Raw genomic sequence first — 24248 nt, 5'->3', positions numbered from 1 at the left:
ACAGTCAGCAAAAACAAGACCAGGAGCTGACTGTGGCTCAGATCATGAACTCCTTATTGCCAAATTCAGACTTAAATTGAAGAAAGTGTGGGAAACCACTAGACCATTCAGGTATGACCTAAATCAAATCCCTTATGACTATACAGTGGAAGTGAGAAATAGATTTAAGGGACTAGATCTGATAGAGTACCTGATGAACTATGGACGGAGGTTCATGACATTGTACAGGAGACAGGAATCAAGACCATCCAAGATAAAGAAATGCAAAAAAGCAAAATGGCTGTGAGAAGAGGCCTTACAAATATCTGTGAAAGGAAGAGAAGCAAAAAGCAAAGGACAAAAGGAAAGATATACCTATTTGAATTCAGAGTTCCAAAGATAGCAGGGAGAGATAAGAAAGCCTTCCTCAGCGATCAGTGCAAAGAAATAGAGGAAAACAATAGAATGGGAATGACTAGAGATCTCTTCAAGAAAATTAGAGATACAAAGGGAACATTTCATGCAAAGATGGGCTCAATAAAGGACAGAAATGGTAGGGACCTAACAGAAGCAGAAGATATTAGAAGAGGTGGCAAGAATACACAGAACTGTACAAAAAAGATCTTCACGACCGAGACAATCACAATGGTGTGATCACTCACCTAGAGCCAGACATCCTGGAAAGTGAAGTCAAGTGGGCCTTAGAAAGCATCACTATAAACAAAGCTAGTAGGCATGATCAAATTGCAGTTGAGCTATTTCAAATCCTAAAAGGTGATGCTGAGAAAGTGCTGCACGCAATATGTCAGCAAATTTGGGAAATCTCAGCAGTGGAAAAGGTCAGTTTTCATTCCAATCCCAAAGAAAGGCAATGCCAAAGAATGCTCAAACTACCAAACAATTGCACTCATCTCACACACTAGTAAAGTAATGCTCAAAATTCTCCAAGGCAGGTTTCAGCAATATGTGAACCGTGAACTTCAAGCTGGTTTTAGAAAAGGCAGAGGAACCAGAGATCAAATTGCCAACATCCACTGGATCATCGAAAAAGCAAGAGAGTTCCAGAAAAACATCTACTTCTGCTTTATTGACTATGCCAAAGCCTTTGACTGTGTGGTTCACAATAAACTGTGGAAAATTCTGAAAGAGGTGGGCATACCAGACCACCTGACCTGCCTCTTGAGAAACCTATATGCAGGTCAGGAAGCAACAGTTAGAACTGGACATGGACCAACAGACTGGTTCCAAATAAGAAAAGGAGTACATCAAGGCTTTATATTGTCATCCTGCTTATTTAACTTATATAAAGAGTACTCATGAGAAACGCTGGGCTGGATGAAGTACAAACTGGAATCAAGATTGCCAGGAGAAATTTCAATAACCTCAGATATGCAGATGACACCACCCTTATGGCAGAAAGTGAAAAAGAACTGAAAAGCCTCTTGATGAAAGTGAAAGAGGAGAGTGAAAAAGTTGACTTAAAGCTCAACATTCAGAAAATTAAGATCATGGCATCCAGTCCCATCACTTCAGGGCAAATGATGGGGAAACAGTGGAAACATTGGCTGACTTTATTTTGGGGGGCTCTAAAATCACTGCAGATGGTGACTGCAGCCATGAAATTAAAACATGCTTGCTCCTTGGAAGGAAACTTATGACCAACCTAGACAGCATATTAAAAAGCCGAAACATTACTTTGCCAACAAAGGTTCATCTAGGCAAGGCTATGGTTTTTCCAGTAGTCATGTATAAACATGAGAGTTGAACTGTAAAGAAAGCTGAGCACTGAAGAATTGATGCTTTTGAACTGTGGTGTTGGAGAAGACTCTTGAGAGTCCCTTGGACTGCAGGGAGATCCAACCAGGCCATTTGAAAGAAGATCAGTCCTGGGTATTCATTGGAAGGACTGATATTGAAGCTGACACAACTGAGCGACTGAACTGAAGTGATGTTTGTTTATAGAGAGCTCCTACAAATAAATAAAAATTTTTAAAGCATTCTAGAGAAAAAAATATTGTCATGAAAGATATCTTAAAACTGTAATATAAGAAAGAAGATAATATTTTTGTATATAGTGTTTGTGAAAGTCGCTCTGCTACTGCTAAGTCACTTCAGTCGTGTCTGACTCTGTGCAACCCCATAGATGGCAGCACACCAGGCTCCCCCATCTCTGAGATTCTCCAGGCAAGAACACTGGAGTGGGTAGCCTTTCCCTTCTCCAGGGGTCTCCCCAAGTCAGGGATCGCACCTAGGTCTCCCACATTGCAGGCAGATTCTTTACCTGCTGAGTCATCAGGGAAGCCCAAGAATATTGGGGTGAGTAGCCTATCCCTTCTCCAGTGGATCTTCCCAACCCAGGAATCAAACCAGGGCCTCTTGCATTGTAGGCAGATTCTTTAGCAGCTTAGCTACCAGAGAAGCCCTAATGTGGATTAAAAAATATATATATATATGATGCATGTTCTTATGTCAAGACTATGAAGAGAATAATACTCTTTTAAAATCAATTATTTATTTGGTTGTGCTGGGTCTTAGTTGCAGCATGCAAATTCTTATTTGTGGGATCATAAGAAAAAAAATTGTAACTCCATGTGGTGATGGATGTTACTGTACATGTGGCGATGATTTACCAATATGTACAAAAACATAAACACTGTGTTTTACACTTAGAACTAATATAATGTTACAAGAATAACATCTCAATTAAAAATTTTAACAAAGAAGATTGGAATATGTGGATAAAATCAGTTCCATCCTTACCTCATTTAGGCTTCTCTGGTGGCTCAGACAGTAAAGAATCTGACTGCAGTGCGGGAGACTCAATTGCGATACCTAGGTTGGGAGGATCCACATGAGAAGGGAATGGAAACCCATTCCAGTATTCTTGCCTGGAGAATTCCGTGGACAGAGGATCCTGGCAGGCTATAGTCCATGCAGACACAAAGAGTCGGACATGATTGAGCAACTAACATTTTCACTTAATGTCATTTTGTGGACACAAATTAAACTCACCACTTAGATTTTAAAATATCAAATCTCACTGCATCCTACAGGGTTAGGACAGACACACAGAAACAGTAAGTCACCTGCACACGAGATGTAGGCTTCCTCCTCTGGAGAACATGAAGTGTAATTCCAAGGGTCAGAAGGACACTGCCAGAGAGAGGTGTCAGTTTTCTGACACCGGATTCCATCCACCCACTGGGGTCTAGAACCTTCTCTAAGAGCAAGAGAAGAGTTGAGGGTTCCACTGTCCCCAGAGCCAAGCTGTCTGCAGATCACGGACACAGTGATGTCGTCCATGGGGCTGCGGCAGACACTGCCCCAGGTCCCATTGTAGAAAACTTCCAGCCACCCAGCACACTGCTGGTCCTCACTCACCATCCTGAGGGCCAGGAACTCTAAGATTGAAAGGGGAGGAGACAGGACACAATGAAAACTTTGCTGGATGTTTTAGGTTTTCCTTTCTTCTAGAAATGGTGAACATTCATCTCTGACCTTGTTTAAGAGGTACCCACTAGATGGAAAGACTGACATTGCCTCACTTTTAACTGACTTTGTCCATTTGTGTCTGTCCTTCTATTTCTACCACAATGCTGTAGTGGATATGAACTGAGAGGAAGACCAAACTGTGTGGGCGCTAGTCAGGGAGGGGCAGCTGAATCCAGCTTCCTGACCAAATCTTTGAAGAGTATGTCAAGGGATGTTATGTGGATATTAGGGAGATAGGCAGAATAATTAACCCCAAAATGTCCACATCCCAGTCTCTGCAACCTGTGAATATGTTACCATACCTGACAAAAGGGATTTACAGATGTGATTAAGAAAAGGACCTTGGGACAGTGAGATTAAGCTAGAATATTATATTAACAATGTCAGCCCAGTCTAAGCACATTCTTAGACCCACTGTCCTTAAACATGGAATACATTTCTTAGCTCTGCCTAGAGAGAGAGATGTGACTCTCGATAATATTTGGAGGCCTGCAGCATTGCTGGTCTGATAATGGATGAAGGGAGCTGTGAACCAAGGGATGTAGGCGGTTTCTAGAAGCTTGAGAATTCCATGGACAGAGGGGCAGGGCAGGATACAGTCCATGGGATCGCAAAGAGTCAGACACGACTGTCTGAAGAACTTTCTTTTTTTTTTAATCTAGAAGATTGAAAAGACAAGAAATAGATTCTCCCCCAGAGCCACAGAAGTGATGCAGCCCTGCTGAAGCCTTGATCCCAGCCCAGTGAGATCCTTGCTGGACATCTAAGCTACAGAAGAGTAAGGAAATAAATATATGCTGTTTTATACCACTAATTGGTAAATTGTTAGGGAAGCAAATGGAAACTAGTACCATGGGTTTAAAATTTTTGTATGTAACTGGAGAGAGAGCCTTGCTTTCAACAAAAACTGTAAAAAACGGCTCTGCCAGGAAACACTGGGGAGAAGAAAGGACCAGATCCTCAGCTGCTGCAGGGGGAAGTGAAAGCACCTCGTCTTCACGTCTGCTGGAAACACAGGCTCCATGGGAGGAAGCCTCCTCCTCTGGTCCTTTCAGCATCTCTCCCTCAGAGCTCAGACCCCCGCCCTCCAGGGCCCCATCCCTCCCCCAGCCTGTGGACAGTGTGGAGTGCGGACCTGAGCAGACGACCCCCGCGTCCTCCTTGTGTCTGCAGTCATGCCGCCCCCAGCTCCGGGAAGGGCACCTCCACACGTGGGACTCCTTTCCTGTGCAGTTCAGGTCGTCCAGCCAGATGGGCCCTGATCCCGCCCCAAAGTGAGCAAACCCCGTGGCATTGAGGGCTTCTCCACAGCCCAGCTGCCTGCACACCACGCGGGCATCGTCCAGGTCCCAGCCGTCATCACAGATGGTGCCCCAGGAGCCCTGGTCAAGGATCTCCACTCTCCCGGCGCAGGGACCGCCCCCGTCCACCAGGCGGAGCTGTCTGCTGTCTGAGGAGAGAGAAATGGGACAATGGGGCGGTGACCTGGGGAATGGGAAGGGTCTTCTGTCCTGTGGGACCCTCACCTGAGCAGTAGGGGGCGCTCTCCTCTGAGGCCGCAGACCCTGCTGGTTCAGACAGGATATTGTTGCACTGGGGCAGCACCTGGGTCTGGTTTCCTGAAGAAACAACAATGATCAGAAGTCTGGAAGGGCTGAAGAACAGGAAACTGAATTAAGGGAAATAATGACCTAGTGATAGAGCCTAAGATGAAAGCTCTGTTCAGTTACTTCAGTTCAGTCGCTCAATAGTGTCCTACTCTTTGCGACCCCATGAACCACAGCACGCAAAGTCTCCCGGTCCATCACCAACTCCCGGAGTCCACCCAAACCCATGCCCATCGAATCGGCGATACCATCCAACCATCTCATCCTTTGTCTTCCCCTTCTCCTCCTGCCCTCAATCTTTCCCAGCATCAGGGTCTTTCCAAATGGTCAGCTCTTCACATCAGATGGCCAAAGTATTGGAGTTTCAGCTTCATCAGTCCCTCCAATGAACACCCAGGACTGATCTCCTTTAGGGTGGACTGGTTGGCTCTCCTTGCAGTCCAAGGGACTCTCAAGAGTCCTCTCAAACACCACAGTTCAAAAGCATCAATTCTTCAGTGCTCAGCTTTCTTTACATTCCAACTCTCACATCCATACATGACTACTGGAAAAACCACAGCCTTCACTAGACAGACCTTTGTTATCAAAGTAATGTCTCTGCTTTTTAATATGCTGTCTAGGTTGGTCATAACTTTCCTTCCAAGGAGTAAGCGTCTTTTAATTTCTTGGCTGCCATCACCATCTGCAGTGATTTTGGAGCCCAAAAAAATGAAGTCAGCCACTGTTTCCACTGTTTCCCCATCTATTTGCCATGAAGTGATGGGACTGGATGCCTTGATCTTAGTTTTTTGAATGTTGAGTTTTAAGCCAGCTTTTTTATTCTACTCTTTCACTTTCATCAAGAGGCTCTTCAGCTCCTCTTTGCTTTCTGCCATAAAGGTGGTGTCATCAGCATATCTGAGGTTATTGATATTTCTCCCAGCAATCTTGATTCCAGCTCGTGCTTCATCCAGCCCAGCATTTCACACCATGTACTCTACATATAAGTTAAATAAGCAGGATGACAACATACAGCCTTGACATACTCCTTTCCCAGTTTAGAACCAGTCTGTTTTCCCATGTCCAGTTCTAGCTATTGCTTCTTGATCTGCATGCAGGAGGCAGGTAAGGTGGTCTGGTATTCCCATCTCTTTAAGGATTTTCCACAGTTTGTTGTGATCCACACAGTCAAAGGTTTGGCATAGTCAATAAAGCAGAAGATGTTTTTCTGGAACGCTCTTGCTTTTTCTGTGATTCAATGGATGTTAGCAATTTGATCAATATGAAAAGGCAAAACTTTTAGCTAAAGAAAAAGAATATAAAATTCATTTTGATTATGATTTTGAGTCATTGATCAGGAAAAAAACTCAGTTTGGCAGTCTTTCAGTGGGGTCTTTCAGTGCTGCAATTAGATGTCACCTGGAGCTGAAGTCATTTAAAGATTTGACTGAACTCTGGTTCTGTAAAGAAACTCCTAGAAGTGTTCTAAGAGTAAAGGAACATCATTTCTTCAACTTAATTCAGAAAGATTTTACATATTCAGGAAGAAACGGGGCAGAAGGGGAATCAAGAAGGAAAGACACTCACACACACAGAGAGATTAAAGCAAAATATTGATACTAACATTTAGAAACCCAGGTAAAGGTCATAAGGGAATTTTTATATTACTTTCCCAACATTTTAATGTCTCAAATGACATCAAAACTAAAAAAATTAAAAGATGAAAACAACTCAAGGAGAATTCTTTGCCAGGACACTTTCACAAAAATACTCATAACATCAAAAATAAAATACCTAGGAAAAATCCTAGTAGAAGATGGGCAAATCTCTGAGAGAAATTCAAGATCTAACTGAACGGAGGGATGTATTATGTCAATGATTTGGAAAACTCAACATTGTCAATGTCAATCATCCTCAAATTTCTTTGTCTCCTCTCAAATTTTTAAATCTAATCTAATGAAAATACCCTTCAGCTTTTCTTTTGGTGAAAATGACAAGCTGATTTCTAAATTCATACAAAATACAAGCAACCAAGAATGACAATCACAGTTGGTAAGAAAAGCAACAAAGTTAGAAGAGTTAATATAAAGTAACTCTTGTAAATTAAAATTATTAAGACTTACTACAAAGTTTAAAACTCTGGGAGATAGTGAAGGACATGGAAGAGTCAGACATGACTTAGTGATTGAACAACAACGACGACAAAGTTATGATAATTAAGAAAATATGGTATTGGTGCAAGGATAGACATATGATAACATGGAACAGAATAGAGAGTCTTAAAAAGGACAGACATACTTGCTCTTCTGCTTATGACGAAGGCGTCTCTGAAGTGGGGAAAAGAATCTTTTCAGAAAAAGATTGAGTTAATTGGATGTCCATATGGAACCTGACCCTTATCTTACACTGATATCAATCCCAGAAGGAATGCACAATTATATGCAAGAGAAAAATAATAAAATTTCCATAAGATACTCTTGGAGAATGTTTTTATGATCTTGGAGTAGGCAAAAATTATGTTTGAAATGGTGTAAGAAGCATTAAATGTACAGGAAAAAGTTGGCAAGTTATGTTCCCATAAGATTAAGAAATGAGTTTATCAAAGGACACCATTTGATTTAAATAAAGAAAAAACAAGACCAAGGGTTAAACATGGAAAGTAAGTAACACATATTTGCATCCAAAGACATTGTCATGGTAAGTTGTAGTATCATATTTGTAATAGTCAAGAACTGGAAACAACTCAGATTTATGCTGTCAGTAGAATTGATCAGTACATGACCATGTGATCATTCAAAGTCATACTATACGGTAATAAAAAAAAAATTAAAGTGCTACAATATACAACATCATGAGTGAATCCCAAACATAATTTTGAGTCTAAGAAATTAGATACAAAAGATGCAACATACTGCATCATTTTATATAAAGTTCAAAAATTGATAAAACACCATGTTGGTAGAAGTTAGGTAAGCGGTTTTCCCTGCCTAGGAGGCAAGACACAGTTACTGGAGGCAACAGTGACTGTGGTGCTGGGGACATTCTCTTTGTTGCTCTGGATTGGGGTTCATACTGAGGTCTATACTTACTGCTTCTACATTGTCTTCTATGATTGTATGTAACCAACAATGTTGCTTAAAAATATATTATTCCCGTTCACACTTCTTGCCCTGGCCTGAAAAATGAGGGAACAATGAGAAGATCCATATTTCACCACGAAATATCTGACTTTGAAGTCCATTTTCCCTCACTCTCTGCTCTTGGGGACATTTCATTCCAGGAGCATCCTGAATACCACTAGCCCTTCACTCTCTCTTACCTGAGCAGATCACAGAGGCTGTGTTGCCATGGGAACAGTCAGGCCCACCCAGGACAGTCACAGGACAACTCCACAGGAAGGACTCCGCCCCCGAGCAGTGAAATCGGACTGTTGAGATCTGATCCCCTTCTTCCACCAACTGTGGTCCTCTGGGAGTGGAGACGGCAACTCCACAGCCAAGCTGACGACAGACAACATTGGCATTGGCCAGACTCCAGAGGGAGGCACAGAGCGCTCTCCATCGTCCAGAAATTTTCATCTCCACCTGCCCCTCACACTGACAGGAGCTGTTTGTCATGAGCCGGACTTCTGGGTATGCTGGTAGAAGAAGACAGAGTTTCAACAAAATCACATGAAGAGGGTGTTAACAGAGATGAAAGGCCTGACATGCATCTCACCTGAACAGACAACCTGAGCAGCTCCACTGTGGTTACACGTGCCCCCTGGACAGCGCACTCTGGGGCAGACCCGGAGCTCAGGCTCCTGCCCCTCACACCTGAACTCTTCAGCCCAGACCCGGCCATCGGACTCTCTGAAGGGCACGTGTCCCAGGACAGACTCAGCCTTGCCACACCCCAGCTCTGCACAGATGACCTGGGCAGTGGGGAGTGTGAAGTTCCCATCAGACACTGGGATCCAGGCTTCTCCAGAATACACTTCTACTCGCCCTGAGCAGGGTCCATCCCCTCCAGCCAGACGTGCAAATCCTAAGAGGAAACAACAACAAAACCAGTGAGTGTTCGTGGTACTGACTTGAAACTGCTCATTACAGGCCGCGGTGTGAAAGTTTTTCTTTTTAGAAGTGGAGCATGTAGAGAGTGTTTGACAGTTAGTGTCATAATTTAATTTTCTTGAGCAGGTTTCTAAAGAGAAATCCAGGAGGATTGCAAGGTCAGTTTGGAATGGCTGAATCCCAAGAACATATACTTTGAGACTGGTTAGAAATCTGAATTCCTTGGTCTAGGAGCCAAGAAACTACAGAGCCCAGTTCAGATCATTGGAATGGCTGAATACTGGAAACACATCTTTTAGCATTGGTTGAAGAAGTGAATTTCTCATTTAGCAACCTAGGGCCTACAGATCCAAGGATAATGTATAATATGCAGGCACTTGAAAGTAGAGATATGCAGAACAGAACCCATCCAGAAGGACGTGGGCTATGAGATTAGAGACCTAGCATCCAGACAAGCTTAGAAAGCTTTCCTGGGACTTGTGGGGCTAATATTCTGATCAGTTTTCTCTCCCAGGAGCTAGTCCTCAAGTGACCTGGATGAGGGAAAGGCTTGAGGCTGGATCCATGAGGGGATGCCAACCTGTAGACGGGTGACAGCTCCAGAGAAGAAATATAGACGCTATCACTAATTCATGTTTATGTCATCACATCTTGTCTTCTCAATAGCAAAAATTCCATGAATTTCTTCGGTGACCTCAGTGGGAAAGAAGAGGAATTAAGAAAACGTAGAGAGTCATAGAGAGAGAGTCCCAGCCATCTCTCTTGAAATCCTAGGATTTGTCAAAGAACCTGGTAGAGTGTGTGTTCTCAGTGGGAGCTTACCAGACAGCTGAGTTTCCAGATCATCTCCTATTAGAGGTTTTTCTTCTGAAACAGGACTCATAGAAAATGCTAATTGATTTTAATACTATCATTGTACTAATTCTAACCACAGAAAAATATGCATTCTTCTCAAGTACAAATGGAATATTCTCCAGGCTAGGTTACAAATAACTCTTAACAAATTCAAAAATATTAAAATAATTCCAAGTATCTTTCATGACCATAATGGAATGGAACTAAAACTCAATAGTGATAAGGAAACAGGAAATTCATGAATATACAAAAACTAAACCACACACTCCTATTTTAAGATTATTTTCTCTATTAAGAATGTCATTGGGATTTAGATAGGAATTGCATTAAATCTGTAGATCACTTTGACAAGTACAGGCATTTTAACAATGTTAATTCTTCCAGGCCAGAAGCACAGAATGACTTTCCATTGATCATATTGTCTTTAATTTCTTTCATAGATGTTTTACAATTCCAAAAGAAGATGGCATGTTGAAAGTGAAATTATAGAAATGATTGAACTGGCTGAAGAGATCTTTAAATCACTAATATCAATATGCGTAATGAAGAATAAAAATAAACAGGGAGGCAAACTAGGAAAAATAAAGAAATGAGACTTCTAAAACTGAAAAAATATAGTATTGGAATGGACAATTATTTGGATTAATTATACAAGAGACTAGACATTGCAGAATGAAAGAATTGGGAAGTAAAACACTGCAATAGAGACTATCTAAACTGAACCAAAGAGAGCAAAGAGGCAGAAAAATATGAATGAAAACACAGTGGCATGTAGTGGATAACATAAAAATATATAAAATATGTGTATTTGGAGATTCAAAATAAGGGCTGTGTGGAAAAATACTAAGAAAAGATAAATGAAGTTTTTCTAAATTTTTTGAAAACTGTAAATCCACTGATTCTAAAAGCTAAACAAACCCCAAACAAGGTAATGAAATCATTCTCAGAAAACATGACAATGTAAATACTGAAATTCAGTGGTAAACAAATAAACAAAAATATCTTAAGAGCAGGCAGGGAAATTTGACACAGAATATACAGGGAACAAAAGGATAAGTGTTATTTACTGACTTTTTGTTGGAGGCAATGAAAGTCAGATGACAATATAAAAACATATTTAAAGTATTGGGGTTGGGCATTTGTTACCCTAGAACTGAATCAGCTATGAAAATTCTTTTCAAAACTGAATGAAAATTAAAATGATTTCAGGTCAATGAAAGATGATAGAATTGGAGGTCACCAAACACACACTACACTACTGCCTCAGAAAGTTCTTCAAGCTCAAGGGAGATGACAGCAGATGAAAAGAGGGATCCTCTCAAAGCTGCAGAGATTGAGCTAAATGCTGATTCTCTATTAGAAGATTTAAGGGAAAATATTAGCAACAAACTATAAGAGTCATAATAAATTTATAAGTAGAATGTATGACAATGATAGCACCAAAGACAAGAACAGGGAAGTGGAAGAAAACTATAGTGACTGACATTGCATGTTGTGACATAATATCATTTCAAGGTAGAATGTAATTAAAGATTAATAATTCAACATGGGCTTCCCCAATGGTTCAGTGGTGAACAATCCATCTGCCAATGCAGGAGATGCGGTTTTGATCCCAGGTCTAGGAAAATCCCACGTACCGCGGAGCAACTAAGCCGATGCACCACAACTAGTGAGCCTGTGCTCTAGAGCCCAGGGGCCACGACTACTGAAGCTTGTGCACCCTAGAGCCTGTGCTCCAAAACAAGAGAGGCCACCGCAATGGGAACCTCGTGCACTGCAGCTAGACAGTAGCCTCTGATCTCCGCAGCTAGAGAAAAACCCATGCATCAGTGAAGACCCAGCACAGCCAAAAATAAATAAAAATTATTTTAAAATTTAAAAAAATAATTCAACATTATTATCACCTAAAAATCTGATATGATTAATAAGCCAATAGAGTTTTAAGATAAAATAATAAAATATACTCAAAGATTAAAATAGGAACAAAGATATAACAAATAGCAGGCAAGTACACTTAAACCCACTTATATCAATAGTTACATTAAATGTAAATAATTTAAGTACTCCAAATAAAAAACAAGATGATAAGACCAGATAAAACAAGACAAAACAATATACTATGTTTAAATATAAATACAGAAACATATTAAAAAGGTAAAAAATTATATACTATGCAAACACAAATCAGAGAAAGCTGTATATAGCATCTATATTAATATCATACAAAGTCAGACTATAAGACAAAGAATACATTCAGAGAAAAAGAAATATTTTATGGTAATAAAATACAAAAGAAATTATATACTATCAAAACTGGTGGCTTAAAAATAAAGTGATGCTTAGAAGAAAATTTAGAACCTTGATGCTTCACTGATGCCCACATTAGAATAAAAATAGAAATAGAAGAAAATGATCCAAGACCCAAGAATCTACAAAAGCAACAACAATCATAACTGAAAAGCGAAAGTCGCTCAGTCGTGTCTGACTCTTTGTGACCCCATGGTCTATACAATCCATGGAATTCTCCAGGCCAGAATACTGGAGTGGGTAGCCTTCCCTTCTCCAGGGGATCTTCCCAACCCAAAGATCGAACCCAGGTGCCCCACATTGCAGGCAGATTCTTTACCAGCTGAGCCACAAGGGAAGCCCAGGAATACTGGAGTGGGTAGCCTATCCCTTCTCCAGGGGATGTTCCCAATCCAGGAATCAAACAGGGGTCTCCTGCATTGCAGGCAGACTCTTTACCAACTGAGCTATCAGGGAAGATCATAACTGAAAAAGAGGAGTGAGAACTGAGTACAGAAATCAATTAAGTAGAAAAATCAATACGGTCCATTAGTGATTCTCTTAAAAAGAACATTAACACTGATAATCTTCTAGCAAAACCAATTAAGAAAAAAGAGGGAACACAAATTTACAACACCAGTAGCAAAAGGAGGAATATCATTATAGATCTTCCAGACATCTAAAGATAAGAGATATGAACCAGCCTTATTCTAATTTGAAAATTTTTTGTAAAGTGGGCCTAGTCCTTGAAAACACATTACTTGTGAAACACAACTCACCGAAATCTGATACAAAAAAAGAGAGAAAAATATGAGTAAACTTATATTTGCTAAATAAACAGAATCTGTATTATAAAAACTTTCCTCTAAGAAAACTGCAACCTCCTAGCACTTCCACAAAGCCCAGAAATGACTCCCACAACAGAATAAAGGAAGAGGGAGGGAAGGGATGAGGGCAGGAAGGAAGTGTAACACAGAGGCTGTGGTGAATGTAGGAGTTGACCTGCATCTTTCCAACCCTCCCCTCCTGCAATCCTTGCATCTTCATCCCCTCACCAGTTTGCACTTCAGTACTGTAGTCCCTGGTGGCTCAGAAGATAATCAAGACTCTGCCTGCAATGCAAGAGACCCAGGTTTGATCCCTGGGTGAAGAAGATCCCCTGGAGAAGAAAATGGCAACCCACTCCAGTATTCTTGCCTGGAGAATCCCATGGACAGAGGAGCTTGGTGGGCTACGGTCCATGGTGTCACAAAGAGTAGGACAGGACTGAAGCAACTTAGCACACTTGCACCACAGTCCTGCTCCATTTGTTTAGCCCCTCATTGAAGTCCCCTCGTTATTTCAAACAAGCTTCTCTACATTCTTCTCTGGTCATTATTTCCACTCTAGATTTCTCCTAAACACAGTACTCCACTTCCAGCAATCCACTACTGAGGCTGAAATTTCTCTCCCATACCTGACCCCTAAGATTAACCAGAAGAAACTCCAAGAGTTCAATTTCGATTAAGAAAATGAACAAACAAGCTATTCTAGTCTTATCTCTACTACATCACCATCACTTTAACTTATCTTTGCATCATTAAAACATGTCTGAAAATAGAGAAAAGACAGACCAAGGGGAGGAAACTAACGACAAAAAGAGAAATAGAAGGAACCTGGAACCATTCATAAAAATGTGAGAGCCTAAGTTAGAGCAATGGTAGGGAGTACAAACCACAATCAGGGTTTAAATATCAGAACACTCTCCAATTCTTTACTTTTAAGTGTATCTTAACTGGAATTAATATCAAGACATCAATCTTCTTAGGGTGATGACATTGGGAGTTCCAATTTCGCAGAAAGTTCAAACATCACACACTCCATTTTCATTCAGATACTGATTTATCAAAATATGGTAGAGACACCTGTAGTGTTTCCACAAATTTATCTGCAGTTAGAACCATGATTAGGACATTGTGACAATGAGGAAGTTTACTTGAGATGCCAGAAAACAGGTTTGCTTAAAACAAAAGTTTCTAAATAAAATTTAAAAGCTCCTTGAAAATAATTACTTTTAATAAGAATAATAAAGAGAATGGAAGGAAACATTTTGAAGAGATGAATAGATTTATGACATAAGTGCTGTAATGGTTTCACAAACACATACTTATCTAGCAGTTTTGTATGTCAGTCATACCTCAATAAAGTATCTTTTAAAAAGGAAAAGTGCTGGGAGCCAACACACGAGACCCTAACCCTAACAAGGCCGTAAGGGAGAAAACCTGACGGGAAAGGCGGATCAGGTTTTCAGGGGTTTCGAAAAGGCCAGCTCACGAGATCCCACCCATGACAAGGTCACGAGGAGAAAGCCTGACCAGCAAGGCAGATCAGGTTTTCAGGGATTTCGAAAAGCTGCCCCTGGCGCTCACCTTAAAGATGATATCTGTCTTTCTGATGCCTGCCTCAGTGGACTACTCCTTAATTTCTGTGACACAGGCAGGAAGGCCTTCCCCCATCTCTTCCCAAATAAGAATCAATTTAGAACTTTAATCAATAAGTTTCCCAGGTGGTGGTATTTTATGAGATTATCCAGGGTGAAAGGAGTGTTTTAATTTAAACTCCTTTGCTGGTAGTTTGTTAGCCAAATGCATTTATGCCCTTGGTACTAATATGCATGATTGCCTCTAATATCCTAATCATAAAAATAGCATAAAGAACCTGATTATATAAAAGCCCTAATAGACATAGAGCCTTTTTAAGGGGTAAAGGAGTCCTATTAGAAAACATAAGAAAAATTATTCTATAGGTGGTTATTGGGTTGAGATTTGCTTGCTGTGTTTTGCTTGCTGTGTTTTTGCTTTTAATGTGCTAAGGTTGTGTTATAGAAACCATTGTTAATATAGTTAAAGATCTAAAGAAATAAGGACTTAGCCCTAGTGTGGTAACAATGTTGTTAGTTGTCAGTCAGGAGTGCTAGGCAGAAGCTGCCTTACCAAAGTCGCAGAGTCAGTATGGGGTAAACTTCTTAGATAAATGCAACTGACAACTTTTGCAGAAAGATTAATTTTTCTATTAACAAGAATATAATTCTACTCTGTACTATTTCCCTATGACGCTGTTACCTTTCAGTTAAGGTCACCATAAAAACGGAAAGTAGGTTTACAATCACCTGACCTGCATAAAATGTTAATAGCCCCAAGGCCAGAAGATCATGTGCTAAGAATTACTATAGAATTAGAAAGCAAAAACTTCCTGCTTTTCCTAAAAAACAAAATGATGTAATACTAATCCTGTGTAATCATGAGTAAGTACCTTGAAAACGTTCTATGAAAGGGTATAAAATGGGTTGTCAAAAAGTAAAACACAGACTTGGCCCTATCAAGGCTGGTCTCACATGTCTTCTCTCTCTCTCTCTCCCTCTCCCTCTCTCTCTCTCTCCCTCTCTCCCCCTCTCTCTCCCTCTCCCTCTCTCTCCCTCTCCCTCTCTCTCTCTCTCTCTCTCTCTCTCTCCCTCCCTCTCTCTCTCTCTCCCTCTCTCTCTCCCTCTCCCTCTCCCTCTCTCTCTCTCCCTCTCTCTCTCTCTCTCTCTCTCTCTCTCTCTCCCTCTCTCTCTCCCTCTCCCTCTCTCTCTCTCTCCCTCTCTGTCTCTCCCTCTCTCTCTCTCTCTCTCCCTCTCTCTCTCTCTCTCTCTCTCTCTCTCTCTCCCTCTCTCTCTCCCTCTCCCTCTCTCTCTCTCTCCCTCTCTGTCTCTCCCTCTCTCTCTCTCTCTCTCCCTCTCTCTCTCTCTCCCTCTCCCTCTCTCTCTCTCTCTCTCTCTCTCTCTCTCCCTCTCCCTCTCCCTCTCTCTCTCTCTCCCTCTCTCTCTCTCCCTCTCTCTCTCTCCCTCTCCCTCTCCCTCTCTCTCCCTCTCCCTCTCTCTCTCTCTCTCTCTCTCTCCCTCTCTCTCTCTCTCTCTCTCTCTCTCTCTCTCCCTCTCCCTCTCCCTCTCTCTCTCTCTCTCTCTCTCCCTCTCTCTCTCTCTCTCTCTCTCTCCCTCTCCCTCTCCCTCTCCCTCTCTCTCTCTCTCTCTCTCCCTCTCCCTCTCTCTCTCTCCCTCTCTCTCTCTCTCTCTCTCTCCCTCTCCCTCTCCCTCTCTCTCTCTCTCTCTCTCCCTCTCCCTCTCTCTCTCTCTCTCTCTCTCTCTCTCTCTCTCTCTCTCCCCTACACCGTTCATCCTGAAGGTATCCCTTGGATCCTGCCGAGGCTGGACCCCAGAAGAAAAGAATTGTTTTCTTAAGGGCTTCAACTAGAATCATCAAAGATCTGCTGAAGGTGAGATTAGAAAAAATCACTTTTCCAATGATCTTCCTCAACATAAACACCCAAGAGCTGACTGGCTGTGGCTGCTAAGGACCTACTGCAGGTGTCCTCAGGGCTCCCTTGTCCCACGATCACATCAGATGGGGTGATTCTTGCCTAAGACCAGCTCCTTATTTGAGGAAATTCACTGTGATAACTGACAATATCTTCCTCCAGTCCAGCTTCTCTGATGGGATTAATATCCTGGACATCCGATCCACAATTATGATTACAACTAGAAGCATCTCTGTCAAATACTGTGACCACCCACTCACACCCTAGGTTCACTGTTGTATTTACTGCATCCACCTTGGCACAGGTCAAACACATAGACAGCACTGAGCACTTCATAGGAGTCACTTCAGGTCCTCTTAACTTCACTGCCTCTTATATGTGACGCACTTCAGCTACTGTGTTGTAAACTTCAAGACTTCATTTTCCTGGTCCCTCAACATCCCTGCAAATGTGATGTGAGCTCCCTGTTTTCTGCCACAAGTTCCACTTCTGGCTTCCTTTGACTGTGACCTAGGGACATTTAAATGCACCAGTGAAATCCCCTCACACCTTTTCCTTGTGTAACTGCACCCTGACCCCCTGTATAGTCACTTGTCCATGTGTCTTAACATGCCCTTTTGGGTCACCATTGCTTGGTTGAGCCTATTCTATTGGCACATCCCCCACATACCAACCTGATGGAGTGTGGTGACTCTGAGTTTTAGGACCCATGAGTACGATAAACCTTGTTGCCTACAACTCTTCTGTGACCACCCCCACCACCATGTAGCCACTCCCTACTGACCATTATGTCAAAGAATACAGAACAATTACCATGATAAGACTATGTCACAGAGGTCAAACACAACAGCTGTATCCGTACGAAACTTTTGACCTGACTTCTCTACCTTCTGTGACACATCACACAGAGCCTTCACCCAAGCATGTTCTAAAGGCTATAATCCATAATCTCGAGTCATTCTGGTGATAAAACAGATGCTTTTCCTGCTAGAGATCCCCACACAGACCAGACAGGACTTACCTGAGCAGACTACTCCAGCATCCTGGTCATGGGAATAGCTATTATTACGATAGTCTTCAATATTAGAATGCCTACAGTCACTGACAGTTGACTCTGTGCCTTGACAAGAGGTATACAAAAGCCAAATGGGGCCAAGTCCTGGCCCAAAATAAGCCCTTCCAGGAAAACCAATCGCAGTTCCACACTCCAGCTGTCTGCACACTACAGATGCATCCTTCACCCCCCAGTTCTGATCACGCACTGTGCCCCATTCTCCGTGGTGCTTCACTTCCACTCTCCCCTCACAGCGGTGGGCTCCATCCTTCAACCTCAGCTCCAGATCTGCAAGAGAGAACAGATGCAGGACACAGGAGAGACATTAGGAGACTTGCAGTGATATAATATTTAAAATACAAACTCTCTGAGGAGTAAAAGAGCGCATAGGATATAGTATTTGTTGAACTCTGTGGTATAAACATTCCCACAAGGCCAACTTGAAGCCCCCAATGTGCCATCACTGAACCTGGAGCAGGAAGGGAGGCACCAGATGTTTCTCACAAGCCTGTAGAGCCAGCTCCAGGGACACCACAGAGGACAGGCCTTCAGAGACTCTGGATGCTGACCTCCCTGTAGATGTGCCCAAGGCTACTAGGGCCCAGCTTCCCCATCTCAGTTACAGCTTGTGGCCCGGGATCCCTCTCCTTCCCTGTCCACAGGGAGCATCTATCCAGCTTAGGAACAGAGGGCTGGGGTAACAGGCTCTACAGTGTCCTGGTTATTCCTGCCACCTGTGTTTATGTCCTTGTGTAATCCACACTCAAATGTGCCTAGTAACATCCATCTAACAAATGGAATTTGACAAAAGTGATCAGGTGTCACTTTAGCGATTAAGTTTTAAGACAACTCTGGTTTCTGCATTAAAAAGGAGTTCATTTGCAGGAACATTATAGATGGAGACATTACTAGTGTTCAGCAACATTTAAAATTCTCCTTTTATGAGCTTGTGGAAATAGTAATACTTCCTTGCCTATTTGAAGTTAAGGATAACTATGTGATCTGGCTCATTCAACAAAGTGGCAGAACAAATGATGTCACTTCCACATAGAAACACTTAAGAGCCAATATGTTTTTCTACCACAGCAAATCCTGCAGCCTTGTATTGCAGTGAGAGCATAATACATGGTGGAGAATTCAACAACCTTAGTGCTTGAAGAATTATGATAGCAGAAGTCCTGCCAAAGTGAACAGAACATGTTATATAAGGATACATTTTGCTTTTTTACTACACCATACCTAGCTTACTTTTACTAAAATGGGAAATAACAGCAGAAAATTGACAGAAAAATGCTAAGATAAAGACAAGGTGTATAAAATTGAGAAACATCTAAACTAACATCTAAAACCCCAAGAACAAAAAGAGATGTCAGGGTAGAGTAGACTTAAGCCTTAGATTTACTGAAAGAAAAAAAAAAAATGCCAATCTAAAACTCTACACTCAAAACCATTCTCTCAAAGAATAAAGACCTCAAATGTGTCATTACCAAAATGCTGATGTAGGAGACAGCAGCCTCCATCCTCTTAAAAAAGACCAAACTTAGACAGCGATCAGTAACAAAAACAGCTCCAGAAAGATCTGCAGTACCCTAAGAAGTTTGACCACGCCAAGATACTGTCATTTCGGAGGCATCATTACATCCTCCAAACCAGAATCACTCAGTGTCAAGGGTGCCAGGAGAGTTCCTCTCGCCAGGAGGGTAAGAGCAGGCTGAGTAATCAGTGTCCCTAGCCTTTGGGGGCACTATATGAAAATCCTGCTTGAGGTTCACTTCACGCAGACGTGCAAATCTGAGCCAGTCTTATAGAAATGGCTAAGCAAAAGAAAGAAGAGCAAAGGACCAATAGCAACCACATGGCAGGAGCAGTCACAGTTCACAGTGACCTGCTCTGCAGACAGATGCAGCAGATTCTTCACCTGAAAGAATTAATAACAAGCACAGATGACGGCTTTCCAGTAGTCATGTATGGATGTGAGAGTTGGACCATAAAGAAGGCTGAGCCCTGAAGAATTGATGCTTTCGATCTGTGGTGCTTGAGAAGACTCTTGACAGTTCTTTGGACAGCAAGGAGATAAAACCAGTCAATCCTAAAGGAAATCAACCCTGAATATTTATTGAAAGGACTGATGCTGGAGCTGAAGCTCCAATACATGGGCCACCTGATGCAAAGAGCTGACTCATTGGGAAAGACCCTCATGCTGGGAAAGACTGAAGGAAAAGGAGAAGGGCAGCACAGGATGAGATGGTTAGATAGCATCACCAGCTCAATGGACATGAGTTTGAGCAATGAGCCATTGTTGGTCTTGGCCTTTGCTGCCTTCCTAGGCCTTCCCACAACATGAGCATCTGCAACCATCATCTCCCCCACAGAGGCACCTGCAACAGGCACCCAAAGCCAAGTGTGTGCACACCATTGGCTCTGGCCACCACCACTGCTGGTCATGATCCCTAGACTTTGGAACTGGAGGCACTGCTGAGGACACCAACTACCATTCCAGTGACAGCAGACCCCCTGCAACACTTGCCAAACACCACACAATGTCAATGCTGTGGACGTCAGCAGCCTGAGCCAAACAGCCTCATGTTCTCCCAGATCCAGTGCCACCTTATGCCTCTGCACTTGGCACCCTGCAGTACATTCCAGTGTGCCCCTACCCAGAGGTGAAAGGCTTTCTCCACTGAAATCAGGACTTAGTGTCTGGCAGAGGTCACAGCTTTTTTAAATGTGCAGACATCTACAAGAGAATAAAACATCAAGAACAATCCGGGAAACAAAATCCCACGAAAGGAATACAGCAAACCTCCTGTAACCAGTTCAAATTAATGGAGATCCAAGAATTGCCTGACAAAGAATTCAAAATAATACTTCAAAAGATGCTCAGAGAGTTACAAGAGAATTCAAATATTTACTGATACCAGGAAAATAATACAAATAAAATAAGAGCAATAAAGACATATAAAATTTTAAAAAAAAGAACTAACCAGATATTTTGAAGCTGAATGATAAATAAATGGGCTTCCCAGGTGGTGCTAGTGGTAAAGAACCCGTCTGCCAGTGCAGGAGATGTAAGAGACTCAGGTTCGATCCCTGGGTCTGGAAGATCCCCTGGAGGCGTACATAGCAACCTACTCCAGTATTCTTGCCTGGTGAATCCCATGGACAGAGGACCCTGGTAGGATACAGTCGATGGGGTCACAAAGAGTCACACATGACAGAGGCAATTTAGCATGAACACAAAACAATGAGTAACCTGAAGAATTCAGTATAGAGATTCAACAACAAACTTGACCAAGGAAAAGAAAAAAATAAAAGAATGTTAGAAGCAAGGTCAGTTGAAAGTATCTGATTAGAGGAACAAAAAGAGAATGAAAGGAACATAGAAAGCAGTGGGAACTGTGTACACCATAAAGAGAAACAATGTATTGAATGGAGTCACAGGAGAAGTGAAGGAGAAAAGAAATAATGGCTGAGGACTTCCCTGGTGGTGAAGTGGATAAGAATATGCCTGCCAATGCAGGGGACATGAGTTCAATCCCTGGTCCAGGAAGATTCCACATGCCACAGAGCAACTAAGCCAGTGTGCCACAGCTACTAAAACCTGTGCACCTAGAGCCTGTGCTCTGCACCAAGAGAAGCCACCACAGTGAGAAGTCTGTGCACCTCAGCGAGGAGTAGCCCCTGCTTAACGCAACTAGAGAAAACCCGCATGCAGCAAGGGGACCTAGCAAAGAAAGAAAGACAGGCTGAGAATTTCCCAAACCTGGGGGGAAATCTGGACATCTAAGTTCAAGAAGCTAATAAGTAACCCGAAAATTTCAATCCAAAACAACCTTCTCCAAGACTTACAGAGTAAACTGTCCAAATACAAAGACAGAGAATTCTAAAAGTCTAAGGAGAAGAAAAAAATTCTGTCACCCAAGAAGACTCCCCTAAGCAGAGCAGCGGATTTCTCCAAAGAAATCTTGCAGACCACGACAGAAGGATTGATAACATACTCCACTCTCACTCAGGGGGAAGCAGCTCCCAGGGAGGGGCAGGAGAGGGCATGAGAGAAAGAGCTCCCCACAGAGTCACAGCAGCTCCTGGGAGGGGAAAGGACCGTCCCAGGCCCCCAGCATGACAGGAAATGAGTCACAGGGACCAGGGCAGGGACTTAGGAACTTATACACCTGAGGCTATGCATCAACTGATCTCTACAGACAAGAGGTCCTCTCTCCTGGATGCGGGCTTCTCTGCTCCATAATGGACACCTGGTGGGAACAGGCGAGGCCAGCAGGTGGAGCCTCTCACAGAGCCCAGTGCTGGGCAGACATGGCAACAAGCAGAGGGGAGCCGGGGCGATGGGCGAGAGGAGCCAGAGAGAGGCATGCAGGTGCACGATTGTCTCTGATCCAGTTACAAGGAGCGGCCATGACACCCAGCGCTGTGAGACCCTGTGTGCTTCACAGACCAACGGACTCAGTCCCTGCTCAGCGGCCCCGTTCATCTCACAGAGACAGGATCCATCCCCCTTACACACACATACACACACACACACACAGAGCCTCACACACTCCCACACACACACATACATATTCTCACACAAATACACACACCCTCACACGCTACTCAAACACTCCTCACACACCCTCACTCACCCTCACATACTCCTCACACACCCTCATACACCACTCAGGCACTCCTCACATACTCCACACACACACACACATATTCTCACACAAATACACACACCCTCACACGCTACTCAAACACTCCTCACACACCCTCACTCACCCTCACATACTCCTCACACACCCTCATACACCACTCAGGCACTCCTCACATACTACACACACACACACACATATTCTCACACAAATACACACACCCTCACACGCTACTCAAACACTCCTCACACACCCTCACTCACCCTCACATACTCCTCACACACCCTCATACACCACTCAGTCATCACATACTCCACACACACACACACACTCTTCACACCCTCACACACACAAATACATAAACTCCTCACACACACATACACCCTCACACACTCCTCACACACACACCCTCACACACTCCGCACCTGCACACACACACACACACACACACAAGCACAGAGCCTACAGGAGCACAGACACAGGAAACACGGGGATCTAAAGGCGGTGCTCACACACCAGGCATATGGAGCGTGTGGGAACAGCCCAGAGTCCAAGCTGAGGTCAGTCACTGGAATTTGCACACACTGGGAGTCACGGGACTCCTAGAAGCTCCCTGAGAACAAGGGAGACAGCGAGGGGAGTCAGGTTGACCCACCTCAGTCCAGATCAAACCCCACTGCTCTGTAAAATCTGCCACTATGACCAATGACTCCCCACAGGAAAGGGACCAGTATTCACAGTCGGAGTGCTTCATTTTTGGACAAAAACACTAAAACAAAACTCCATACCCCTTTCCCTTTATCAAGATGTCCACTACCTGGTGTAGACCCAGGACAGAGGGGCAGCTCTTACCTTGACCACCCACCACGGTGCCGAGGAGGAGGACACAGAGTCCCTGGAGGGAGAGGTGTTGGCTCCGAGCCATCCTGACTTCACGTCCTCAAGGTCACAGTGCCAGCTGCAGGATCAGCATGTGAGGAGGCGTCAGGGTGCCAACCGGGGTCTATGTAGGCCATCCCCTACATCCTCCCTTCTGAGAGCCAATAGCGACACCTTTCACCATTTCAGGCACTATCGGAGGCTGCATCTGCCACTTTCTGAAGCTCAAACACCAATGAGCTTCTGCATCTTCAACATCTCCTTATATGAGCATCACGGTCCTTTGACCTCCTGCTCCCGTGGTCCTGAAAGCCAGGCCGCATGACCAGGGCTGGTGTAGAAAACTATGAGTACCTTTTTTTCCTCTGATCACCCTGGCCAATCCCCAAGAGCTGTGAGATCTCGCAGGGTCAAGTTGTGGAATCAATTGGCCTGTGGAGAATAACTTTAGTGGAATCAAATATTGATCTCCCCAGTACTGACCTCAGGCCGGAAGCAGAGTCCTACAAGAAGGCTTGAAATACAAGAATACTTATTGGGCCAGCAGAAAATGAGGACAAGAGTTTCAGGAATTCACAGGTGACCATGGAGAGGGTGAGGTGGAAACCATTAAGTTGAGGGGTTGAGACTGCAGGTCTTTCTTCTCTTCTCAGAATGATCTGGACACTGGGTCCTGGAGAAGGTGTATTTATGCTCAGTTGTGTCCTAATCTTTGTGACCCCTGGGCTGTAACCCGCCAGGCTCCTCTGTCCATCAGCTTTACCAAGCAAGAATACTAAGATGAGTTGCCATTTCCTTCTCGAGGGGTTCCTCTCGACCCAGGGATCAAACCCACGTCTCCTGTATCTCCTGCATTGACAGGCGGGTTCTTTATTGCTAAACCACCTGAGAAGCCCTATAAGGGATTTTCAGACATGCTAAATTCCTTTCCATTTATTGCATTTAATTTTTTTGTGAAATACCCCTTTCAGCTAGTCAACAAATGATGCTTCAGGAGAGAAAGAGCCTGCTGTTATAGGAAACAAAGAGAAAATAGTAGTCATTATTCAACCCTAGCCCTCCAAAATAGGAGTGGGAAACTCTA

The 24248-nt window shown here is 43.2% G+C and overlaps 1 protein-coding gene across 1 annotated transcript in view; it reads right to left on the bottom strand.

Annotated features, from left to right (window-relative positions):
• The window catches only part of LOC133043047 (uncharacterized), a 121186-nt gene extending 97976 nt beyond the window's left edge, over positions 1 to 23210 (bottom strand). The window contains 7 exon segments of the mRNA XM_061123936.1: positions 3066 to 3380; positions 4607 to 4921; positions 4998 to 5090; positions 8377 to 8694; positions 8775 to 9083; positions 17604 to 17924; positions 23138 to 23210. Of these exon segments, the coding sequence (XP_060979919.1) occupies positions 3066 to 3380; positions 4607 to 4921; positions 4998 to 5090; positions 8377 to 8694; positions 8775 to 9083; positions 17604 to 17924; positions 23138 to 23210 (1744 nt within the window).
• Between the last annotated feature and the right edge of the window lie 1038 nt (positions 23211 to 24248).

The sequence above is a fragment of the Dama dama genome, chromosome 22 (genome assembly GCF_033118175.1).
Source record: "Dama dama isolate Ldn47 chromosome 22, ASM3311817v1, whole genome shotgun sequence".
NCBI classification, from domain to species: Eukaryota; Metazoa; Chordata; class Mammalia; order Artiodactyla; family Cervidae; genus Dama; species Dama dama.
This window is presented reverse-complemented; position numbering and strand designations above follow the sequence as displayed.